The following is an 11,361-nucleotide window of genomic DNA, read 5'->3' as shown; positions in this document are numbered from 1 at the left end:
GATAGTGAGATCTAGGTACAAAGATATCCCCCCCCCCTCCCCCCGTAACAAAATATAAGACTTTTTTTATGCCCTAAGCAAAACCAAAAAACGTCTTATATTTTGGTAGAGGTAGTAGATCATAGAGTATTTCTGTTATGGCTTTTTGGGAGTAGACGTTTTGGCCATCCAATACCCAGAATTGTACATATACATCTATTATCTGTGCTTTTATATAGCCTAGAAAGAAGACAATGGAGTGTCCTACAATTCCGAAGAAGTATAAATGTTTCCTCAGCAAACAAACAGAGCTGTATTTCTAGTCCTCCTAGAAATACGACCAGCAGCATATGCATACATGTGATGTGTGTCTCCTTGATTTCACCAAACCAACCCAAATCCTTCGACGTGTAGACGCAGACGCTTGCCGTATTTACACCAGGCCAGGGGCCACAATTTTGTCGGCACGGTGAACAGACACTCACTCCAAAAAGAACTTGCCACAAGTAACTTTGCCTGTCTAGCAAGCAAAGGGAGAGGAAGCGAGTTCTAGCAAAGAAAAAGCAAAGGAGAGAATGAGAGGTATATTTTCTTCCAGTACGACGCGTGAGCTTAATGATTGCTCAATAGTTACTTCCTCCATCCCATATGTGAATATATTGAATGTAATAACGTCGTATATTATGGGATGGAGGGAGCTATGGAGTTTCACGTTAAGCTAGTTAAAGCAACAAACTACATATTATTTTCTCAAGTTACACCATCTAATCAACCCAACCCAGCCCATAGGAGTTCAATGTATAGTTAGTTCCAGAATCTAGCATCAAATTTCGTGGCCAGATTGTTGAAGAATTTGATTTTCTTAGATATTTGTTCTAGTACCTGTTAACTAGTGCTCACGGGTGCTCGCCAGCTTAACAAGCTTCAGACGATTGTGAGCAGGGTTTTCGCTTGTTAAGCCTACCGAATATAGCAAGCACGAGCTTAATGCGTACCTCGTGAACTAGTACTAATTAAGGCCATGTACAATGTTGAGAAGATAGTTTTCTCTTCATCATCCCCGTCATCCACTCTAGAGATGAAAATAAAAAACACACGTTAGTATATGACTAAGGGGATGACATTTAGGATAAGGAACAAAAAGTTGGTTTTATCTTGAGTTCTCAGAGAGATCATCTCTTAGTTAAGTACTCCCTCCGTATACTAATATAAAAGCGTTTAGATCACTACTTTAGTTATCTAAACACTCTTATATTAGTTTACACAGAGAGTAACAAGGAACTCACAACTAACCTTTCATTTCTCCCTCTCGTACAAGTTACTCCCTCTGTTCCATAATATAAGAGCGTTTTTTACACTAGTATAGTGTCAAAAACATTCTTATGTTATGGAACGGAGGGAGTAGTAATTATACTAAACGATGGCACCATCACTAAAACGAAAGAAGACTGATATATCATCCCGTTGTAGGTGACGTGGTGCACTCCTAATGAAGACTCCACATGCTCCAGAGGGCCCAACGGCACTCAGCCTTTAGCTACTTCTCTCTCAACATTTGCCTCCTTTGCTCAGTTGTCTATTTAAGAGAGGAGAAGGATGATGAGTTAAACAACAAACCGAAGAAACCTCCACTAAACCCTACAATAGGAAGTTGGAGCATAAGACGAGATCGGAGTAACCAGGTATTGATCGATCCGACCACTCCCTCCTTCCCTCTCCCTGCCGTTGTGATGTTCACCATTCTGACATAAATTATTTAAACTATTGTGACCGTGATAGAGATTATGGCTTCACCATTTTGTGGCATCTCCACATGTGGCCTCAATGCCGCCGCTCCTACGGGATTCTCCACCAAGAAGACGCTTTCCCTGGTTTCGCCCACATTTGTTTCACTTGCCCAAGAAATCAGGCCTAGGAGAAGGTGCAATTTCAGAGCAAATGCCGCAAAGGAACTGTATTTCAACCAGGATGGGTCGGCTATGAGGAAGCTCCAGGTGAGTTGTACAACCTAATTGCTCTCAGTTAGAAAATGCTACTATAATCTTGCGTCTTTCCGGTTTTAGATGCCAACATTTCTGGTTGCATGTTTCCCTATCAGACTGGAGTGAATAAGCTCGCGCATCTGGTTGGAGTTACTCTTGGTCCAAAAGGACGGAATGTTGTCCTTGAGAGCAAGTATGGACCACCTAGAATCGTCAATGACGGTGTTACGGTGGCGAAAGAGGTATGTGTCATTACAATTTATTCTTACCATGCAATCCTAATATAAGCTGCCCTCACAAAAAAATCGTAATGTTGGCTGCTGACCAGGTTGAGCTCGAAGACCCTGTCGAAAATATTGGAGCTAAATTGGTTAGGCAAGCTGCTGCTAAGACAAATGACTTGGCTGGTGATGGTACAACAACATCGGTCATCCTTGCTCAAGGAATGATCACCGAGGGTGTTAAGGTACACCAATATAAAAATCTTGTGTCTTGTCTTTGATAGCATAAATATTTTATATATTCGATCGGTTCGGTAAATAATGTTAGGTTTGTTTACTTTCTCCAGATTGTAGGTGCTGGTGCTAATCCAGTACAGATTGCCCGCGGTATCGAGAAAACAGCCAAAGCACTAGTCTATGAGCTCCAAAAGATGTCCAAGGAGGTTTAGATTTGCTAATCTATTATTCAGTTCTGGAAATACATTCATTCTGAATTCTATATCACATTTTCTCTATCGTTCTATGATAAATACTCGAACGATCTTGTAATGCAACAAGAAAATGCATTGGATTATAGTAACTCTGCTCCCTATGCTAATTATGAACGGAGCAGATGACTCACCCCTAGGCCCTAACTACCATTCATGAGATATTAGACCATTGTTTTCATTTTCAGGAGCCCTAATCCTCATTTGAATCTCATATATTATTTTTCAAAGGGAGTACCGTCTATTTGAAATTCAAATTTGCCAAGTTGCATTAAATACTGCAGGTCAAAGATAGCGAACTTGTCGATGTTGCTGCTGTAAGTGCTGGAAATGATTATGCAATTGGCAACATGATAGCTGATGCTGTGAACAAGGTTGGGCGACATGGGGTAGTCACGCTCGAAGAAGGAAAGAGTTCTGAGAACAGCCTCTATGTGGTCGAAGGGATGCGGTTTGACCGCGGCTATATTTCTCCCTACTTTGTAACCGACGGTGAAAAAATGACAGTGGAGTATAACAAGTGCAAGGTCTGTCACACATTGTCTTGGAAGTTCGTCTACTTATTTCAGTTAGCACAATCTCCATGAGTTTTTTGTGCTCTTAAGCTAATATATTTATAATATTGCTCAGCTCCTTCTCGTGGACAAGAAAATTAACAGCGCCAAAGATCTTATCGCTATTCTAGAGGACGCTATTACGAGTGGATATCCAGTTCTAATAATTGCAGAGGACATTGAGCAGGAAGCTCTTGCAGCCCTCGTGCTCAACAGGCTTAGAGGCTCACTACAGATTGCTGCTATAAGAGCCCCTGGTTTCGGGGAGCGCAGGAGCCAATACCTCGATGACATCGCCACTCTGACAGGAGGTGGGCTTGATGATTGGTGTGATACGATGTGTCCCGTTGTGAAATTTGTTCAGTTATAACGGTCATTCTTCATGTAGGCACTGTCATCAGAGACGAATTTGGAGTGCCCTTGCATAAAGCAGACAAAACAGTCCTAGGAACTGCTGCCAAGGTTGTAATTACTAAGGATTCAACAACAATAATTGGAGATGGTACTACACAAGAGGAAGTAATCAAAAGGGTGACACAAATCAAGAACCAGATTGAGGTCTGTATATATTTGTCGAATCATATATGTGTTCTTGTTTTTCTCATGGCTCTTCTTTGTTTATCAAGTCTCTTTTGGATGCTCCATTTCTCCTGTATATGTAGTTCAATTATCTTGCCTTGCGCAAGTGCGTGTCTCACTTAAGTATGGATGAAAATACCCTGGCTAAAATTTCATTCCGAAACATTTTTTTTCAGGCTACAGAACATGAATATGAAAGAGAAAAGCTAAAAGAGAGGATAGCCAAATTATATGGTGGTGTTGCTGTCATTCAGGTACATCCGATGTACCACGCTGAGATATCTATTGATGTACTAGGCAACAATTCCAGAAATACACCCAGTAGTGCACTTTTTAGGTTGCATTATTAGCAGAATATAATAGATATAACATAATACTCTTGGTTTGTAGGTAGGAGCACAGACTGAAACCGAGCTAAAGGAAAAGAAACTGAGGGTCGAAGACGCGCTGAATGCAACAAAGGTAAATGTTTTCTCCCGGTTCAATTCCAGTTGATTTTTGGGATTGTGTACCTGTGTAGATTCAGCTGGCCTTCTAGTGCACTGTACAACTGCGCTTTTTCGAACTGTGCTGATTTTACTTCTATTACAACATAATCTGTATGTACTCATTCATGTGATAATTAACTACTTTCGTTGTGGACAGGCGGCTATTGAGGAAGGTATTGTTGTCGGTGGTGGATGTACCCTTGTAAGGCTTGCATCGAAAGTTGATGCAATTAAACAAACCCTTGAGAATGATGAACAGAGGGTATGAAACAAGGCGAATGACATCCTCATTCGCAAAATGTCAGGGTTTAGAATCCCGTCATTAGTTCAAGGTGTTTTTTTCTTCCATCGCAACAAGCTAATCCCCTCTTCGTATTTTCAAGGTTGGGGCTGAAATTGTAAGGAAGTCCTTGAGTTATCCACTCAAACTGATTGCAGAAAATGCTGGCGTTAATGGCAGCGTAGTTATTGAGAAGGTTCGGAACTCAAATTTGTTCTCAAGTATGCATTTGATATTCAGCAACTTACGCGTAACTAATTTGAACTTGCCTTCATTCAGGTCCTTGCCATTGACAACTCCAGGTATGGTTACAATGCCGCTACTGGAAAGTACGAGGATTTGATGGCTGCTGGTATTATTGATCCAACCAAGGTATGTGATTGCGGAAGCAATGTTCTCTTTGACCACGTCATATAACCGATACTCTCATATGAGGATGCTGTGGTACCCTTTACTCAAGTAAGACAATGTACCTGAAAATCCTAGAGTCCCTTATGTTTTGTCGGGAAATGGCGATTCGGTGCTTTTCCTAATCAATATTTAATTGTATGGCATGAAACCCATAAACTTTGGGGTGACCAGTTTGATAAGACGTTCCGAAGAGGGATTCTATGTCCCTCCTTATTCACAACCAACTAGTTTCTTTACCCTCCTTTCTGTGCATAAGCATCAAGCTCAAACAAAAATTAACTGGGTTTTGCGCAAACAGGTGGTGAGGTGTTGCTTGGAGCATGCTGCATCGGTGGCAAAAACTTTCATCACCTCTGACGCTGTTGTCGTCGACATAAGGGTGCCTAAGTGCACTCCTGTTGTGAACCCGATGTGCGGTTCAGGTATATGGAGACAATCTGCTCATCATTGTATGCTATTTCTTACTCAGGAATCAATATGGCCTTACTAACTTAAAAAAGTACAGGTTATGGATTCTAATTTACGAGAAGAGCTATGCTTTCCTGTTCCCTCGGCAGCATGCTATATCAAAGGCAGAACTACTGTTATGTTTTCAGAAATAAATTTGTTACTTGCTGCTGTGGCGAGTCAAAGCCACAGTGAATAGTTTGTTTTATAGTCCTAAAAGTGAATGAGGATTAGTTGCATGGAATATTGTACCTACATAATATTCACGTTTGTTCCTTTCGAGCATTTGTTCCTTTACCGAGCGTAGGCTTGTGGTAATGATGTTGTTCCATATGTGGATTCAATACAGTCTTCGCATGGAAGGTTTCGCAATACTCACAGTTGTTCATTCTGTGCATTTGTTCCTTAATGATGGTGTTCCATATCTGGATTCGGTGGACTCTTTGCATGAAAGGTTTCGCGCCACAGTGGTGTGATTTGATTGTTACGTTCCTCGTAAGCAGTAACATGGCGAATTGGCAATTAAATTCAGTGATGATATTGGTCATTGTTTTCAGACTAGGAAGGGTCTGAGAGGGAGTGTGACCCAATGTCTCCCATCATTTTCAACCTTGTCGCTAAAATATGTTAGCTATCGTCATTTCACACGGGCTAATAGAGATGGGCAACTTAGTAGACTTACGCATCTCGTAGATGGTGGTGGTAGGAACAGCTTCCCTACCAGGATGTGCTCGCAGGTTGTAGGGGTACTGCGGTGGATGGCGAGCCGGCTGGCGCAGCCGACGGCGTTGTGGCGTCGTGATCGCGAGAGAGAGAGAGAGAGAGAGTTGGCGCGACTAGGGTTAGGACACCGCCTCCTTCTAGGAGCCGATCAAAATAGATTGATCTTGCTTAAATCCAAAAGGTGTCCTTTACATGAGTATATATAATTTCTCTAGGCTAGCAAACATAATAAACTGGGCTAAGCCCCTAATACTATAAAGATAATTGGGTCAGCTCTATTTACGTGGGCCTTCTCCGGTTGTAATGTAAACCGGTCATAACATCTCTCCCCCTCTGCGCAAACAGCTCGTCCTCGAGCTGGAAGTCTGGAAAATGTTTGCGGAACTCCTCAAGGGTCTCCCAAAATAGCATCCTCTTCTGAAAGACCGTGCCACTGGATCAAGAGACGCCATACACCACGACTCTGTTGAACCTTCAACACCTTAGCTGGATCAGGAAGTAAGCGCCCGTCTGAGGTCGACGGAAGATCTGGTCCGATTGTCGGCGGCTCTCCATGGAAAGGCTTCAATAAGCCCACATGAAAGACAACGTGGAGACGAGCACCAGGGGGCAGCTGAAGGCGGTAGGCGACGTTGCCTATGCGTTCCAACACCTGAAAGGGTCCCGCATAGCAAGGGCCTAGCTTGAGTTTGGCGCAAGGCTCAAGTGACTGTGTAGAACGATGGAGAAGATGCAGCCACACGCAATCACCCACCGCAAACTCGGTCTGGCCGTGGTGAGCATCATAGTACTTCTTGGACAGCTGTTGGGCCTGAAGAAGACACTGTCGAAGAAGTTGGCCATCCGCGGCCATCGTAGTGGCTCGGGAAATGTCATCAATGAAGACGAACGAAGGCCCGGAGTGGATGCAAAGGGCAGTGCCCTCAGTGTCTGAGGTGCCATCGTCAGGTTCGGCGTCGCGGTGTGACAAGGCGTCCACCACGATGTTGAGGTCGTAGCTGATCCACTGATGCTGCGGAATGGTGGAGAGGCGTTGATCCAATAAAAATTTGAGGCTGTAGTGATCAGTGCGAATCAGGAAGTGCCATCCCCAAAGATACGGCCGCCAGTGTCGTACAACTTGTACCAAACCGATGAGCTCCCACTCGTAGGCCGCGAGCTTGTGACGACGTGCGGTGAAGGGTCGGCTGAAGAAAGCGAGCGGCCCCGCGCCCTGGTGGAGAACCGCATTGAAGCCCACGCTTGGCAAGTAGGGCCGAAATAGGTCGTGCATCAAGGCCTGGAATGTTGTCGGTGCATTGGAGAGACCAAAGGGCATCACCAAAAACTCAAAGTGGCCGTGATGGGTGCGGAAGGCCGTCTTCGCGATTTCTTACGAGCGCATCCGAACCGGATGATAGCCAGAACACACGTCGAGCTTAGTGAAGAAGCGTGCCCCGTGAAGCTCGTCCAGGAGCTCCTCCACGACCGGTATAGGAAATTTGTCCTTCGACGTCTTGGCATTGAGAGCACGGTAATCGATGCAGAAACGCCACGAGCCGTCGGACTTGCGAACAAGAAGCACTAGTGCCGAGAACGGCGAAGTAGAAATCCGTATGATGCCCGAGGCGAGCATAAGCGCGCACTGTCGTTCCAGCTCAGCTGTGGGTAGCGGTATGACCGTACGGTGACGGATGCTGTCCCCGGGAGAAGGTGAATGCGATGGTCGCAGACCCGGGTGGGTGGAAGACCCTGAGGCTCATTGAAAAGGTCGATGTGCCGCTGTAGGAGATGAGTCAACAGGGGCAGATCGGAGTCAGCTATGGCAGTCGACAACTGGGAGGGAACTGCTGGAGAAGTGCCACCCTCGCCCTTCCACTGCACTTCGCGCCCCTGACGCCAGAAAGTCATGGTCAGTGCGTCGAAGTCCCAAAGGATGGGTCCGAGCATCTGCAAGAAGCTGATGCCGAGGATGAAGTCAAAGTCGCCCAAGTCGATGCCAACGCACGTGATGGTGAAGTGCTCGTCGTCGATGAGGATAGAACCTACCGCACAATTCCGTGGCAACGGAGACAGTCAGCGTTACCCACGGTAACTCGGAGCTGCTCGCCACCTGTCGGCTGGAGGGCCAGGCAACGCATAGTAGACTAGGGCAGGAAGTTGTGTGTAGAGCTCGTGTCGAGTAGAGCTAGGAGGCGCTCCGCATTAACCGTTACTCGCAGCAACATCGTTTTCTCCGCTCGTATGCCAGCAAGGGCATGGAGGGAGACCACGAGGGCGGTGGCTGATGCTGGGGCAGCCGCCTCGGCAAGCTCGGGGGAAGTTGTATCCTCCTCGGCGTAGTCGTCCGCCTCCGGGTAGAAGAGGCGCGGGCAGACGTGACCTGGCACGTAGGGCTCGCCGCAGTTGAAGCATAACCCCTGTCGGCGATGCTCGAGTTGTTCGGCCAGGGTTAGCCGACGGAACGGTCGAGTCGCTGCCGTGGCGAGAGTCCGTGTCGCCGGCTGGGCCGGACAGCTTGGTGCAGACATGGCCGGTCGAGGGGGTGGGTGAGGTGCCTGGGTGGGGAATGCCTGCTACATGGCCACCGCCAGTTGCTCGAACGCGCGGGCATAGTACATGGCCGTCTGGAGGTCCCGTGGTCCCCGCATCTCGACGTCCACGCTGATATGGTCGAGAAGGCCGCCGACAAAGAGCTCGGCCCGTTGGAGGGCCGAGACATCAGGAGCATGGCAAGCCAGCGACTGGAAGCGGTCGGTAAAATTCTGCACCGAGGAGAGGAACGGAAGGCGACTGAGTTCCGCCAGCTTGCTGCCGTGGACGGGTGGCCGGAATCGTAGAAAGCACAGGTCGCAGAAGCATTCCCACGGCGGCATCCCGCCCTTGTCTTGCTCGAGGGCATAGTACCACGTCTGTGTCGCGTCCCGGAGGTGATACGAGGTGATCCAGGTGCGGTGGGACGCGATCGTCCGTTGCCCCCGGAAGAACTGGTCGCACTGGTTGAGCTAGTTCAGGGGGTCGCCGGTGCCGTCCTAGGTGGCAAACTCCATCTTGGAGAAACGCGGCGGGTGTTGTCCGCAACCGGCGGCTCGGCCGCGCGGAGCAGTGGCGCCAACTGACCTGGGTGGACGGGTTGTAGTGGCCCGCCGTGGAACAGGGGGCCGTCAATGCCAGCATAGGGTCCCATCGGTCCGGCATAGCTAGCGAGTAGCTCGGCCGGGTGCACCACGGCTGGGACTGGTAGAGACGGCTGCATCGGGTTGGCGTGTAGACGAGCTCGGTGAGCCAGTACGGGAGCGGGGACGGCGATGGAGGGAACCTCACCTCCTAGATGGGTGCGCCCGGGGTCGGAGGCGGCCCACTCAGCGCGGAGGTGGACCCCAGGTGTTGCGCCATCGCGAGGCTTGGTGGAGGCGCTACAGGGGGAAGAAGGCCGCGGCCGGCTGGTGCGGCACAGGGTTCCCCGCGAGGAGCGCGCGGATGCCCGCCACGGCGTGGCCGAGCTCCAGCAGCGCAGCGGTAATCTCCACGGGGGAGAGAACCAGGTCGACCGGGAGCAATGGAGGCAAGGCGGCCGCGGGAGGTGGGCCGGTGACGGCTGCAACGGTGGCCGAAGTAGCCATCGACGTGGTGGCCAGCAGCGGTGGGGCGGACGCCGGCGGAAGGCTGGAAGCGGGCGGAGGGGCAGACATGGCCGAACCTGTGCAAGCTGATACCAAATTGGTAGGAACAACTTCCCTACCAGGGCGTGCTCGCGAGTTGTAGGGGTGCTGCGGTGGATGGTGAGCCGGTTGGCACGGCCGACGGCGCTGTGGCGCCGTGGTCGCAAGAGAGAGAGAGAGAGTTAGTGCGGCTAGGGTTAGGGCACCGGCTCCTTCTAGGAGCCAATCAAAATAGATTGATCTTGCTTAAATCCAAAAGGTGTCCTTCACATGAGTATATATAACTTCTCTAGGCTAACAAACATAATAAACTGGGCAAAGTCTCTAATACTATAAGATAACTAGGCCAGCTCTATTTAAGTGGGCCTTCTCCGGTTGTAATGTAAACCGGTCATAACAGGTGGTATAACCATTCTTCGGTGTGTGAATGGCACTTCCATATTCATGGAACCCAGCATGAAGAAAGGAATATGAAACTCCTTTTATGCATTTTGAGCAACCTTTTGGTCTAAAAAAGAAAAATAATCCATAAAGTGAGATATCCTGCTTCAGTCGGACTAAGGAGGTTGAGGACAAATATAAGGAGTTATTTGGGTGCAAGTCAAGATTTTTCCCATTCTATTGCCTTGGTACCAAAGTTCGTTTCTGGAAATTCTCAAATAAGAAATGGAAAAGGACAAAAGATCTGTTTGAGAAAAAAGATCAATAGGTGACAGGGCAAATTGTTGCCATATGGGAAATGACTTGACTTGTTCTTATCAATACAGTGCTCACTATCTACCGATGTTTTGTCCTTCTTTGAAATACCTAATGTGGTGAAAAGATTCAAGCTCGTATTACAGATCTGATTTTCTCTGGCTACATGATGAACAAAGAGGAAATCTCAATTAACTAAGTAAGCCGTTGTTTGCAGACCAAAGGACCAGGATGATCTTGGAGTGGATCTGGAATCTATAATTAAATATTTACTCAACAAATGGTTGTTTAAGTTTCAAATGCAAATGTAGTCTGGCCGGAGTTGCTTCAACAAATATCCGCATTCAGAAAATGTCTCAAGGGAATATGTTCTCTCTAAAGAATGGCTTCAAAAGAAAAGAACTCTTGGATATTAATTCAAGAAAAGAAAATAGATAGATCATTGAGAGTCTTGGTTGACGAATGTCTTTCATATACTCTTTATGAAGAAGTCTCCTTTTTCAGTCAACATGATTGAGATGAAACAAGCAACATGCATGTTTAATTTGACCAACGTCGGATCAAGCATGTGTGTCAAAGATAATTCAGATTTAATTCTGAATTTGGTGATTGAATATGCAGTCAAAAGAGCCAATTATGGCATTTATGTTCCTTACAGGGAATTACCCACATGGCGGAAAAAGTCTGGGAAAATACTTGCGTAACTGGGTAAAGTTGACATTGTATTATGTCAACAATCCGTGTATAGCGGGAGAAATTTTGATAAAGGACTTATCCTGTATGACAAGAGAAAGCTATGATCACTCATGTGCGGTTAATGTGTCCCATTATGGTAGAAAAGTATGGAGTAGCTATTAAGCTTTTCTAGTATC

At 47.1% G+C, this 11,361-nt stretch overlaps 1 protein-coding gene across 1 annotated transcript; it reads left to right on the top strand.

Annotated features, from left to right (window-relative positions):
- The first annotated feature begins 1,590 nt into the window (after positions 1 to 1,590).
- On the top strand, positions 1,591 to 6,231 carry LOC123404891 (ruBisCO large subunit-binding protein subunit beta, chloroplastic-like). The gene is made up of 15 exons (XM_045098818.1): positions 1,591 to 1,661; positions 1,759 to 1,973; positions 2,078 to 2,203; positions 2,290 to 2,427; positions 2,530 to 2,625; positions 2,955 to 3,197; positions 3,301 to 3,535; positions 3,613 to 3,782; positions 3,980 to 4,057; positions 4,194 to 4,265; positions 4,449 to 4,553; positions 4,675 to 4,767; positions 4,851 to 4,943; positions 5,281 to 5,431; positions 6,167 to 6,231. The coding sequence occupies exons 2-15, from the start codon at positions 1,764 to 1,766 to the stop codon at positions 6,229 to 6,231; spliced, it is 1,875 nt and encodes a 624-aa protein (XP_044954753.1). The 5' UTR covers positions 1,591 to 1,661; positions 1,759 to 1,763.
- The last annotated feature ends 5,130 nt before the right edge of the window (positions 6,232 to 11,361 follow it).

Source organism: Hordeum vulgare, chromosome 6H (assembly GCF_904849725.1).
Source record: "Hordeum vulgare subsp. vulgare chromosome 6H, MorexV3_pseudomolecules_assembly, whole genome shotgun sequence".
Taxonomy (NCBI): domain Eukaryota; kingdom Viridiplantae; phylum Streptophyta; class Magnoliopsida; order Poales; family Poaceae; genus Hordeum; species Hordeum vulgare.
Note: the sequence above shows the minus strand (reverse complement) of the source record. Positions and strands in the feature narration are given on the sequence as shown.

Excerpts from the sequence above, each read along its gene's own strand:
- LOC123404891 (XM_045098818.1), top strand. The coding sequence starts at position 1,764 with ATGGCTTCACCATTTTGTGGCATCTCCACATGTGGCCTCAATGCCGCC. Across the intron at positions 3,783-3,979 it reads AAATCAAGAACCAGATTGAG|GCTACAGAACATGAATATGA; the intron begins GTCTGTATATAT and ends ATTTTTTTTCAG. Across the intron at positions 4,554-4,674 it reads TTGAGAATGATGAACAGAGG|GTTGGGGCTGAAATTGTAAG; the intron begins GTATGAAACAAG and ends CGTATTTTCAAG.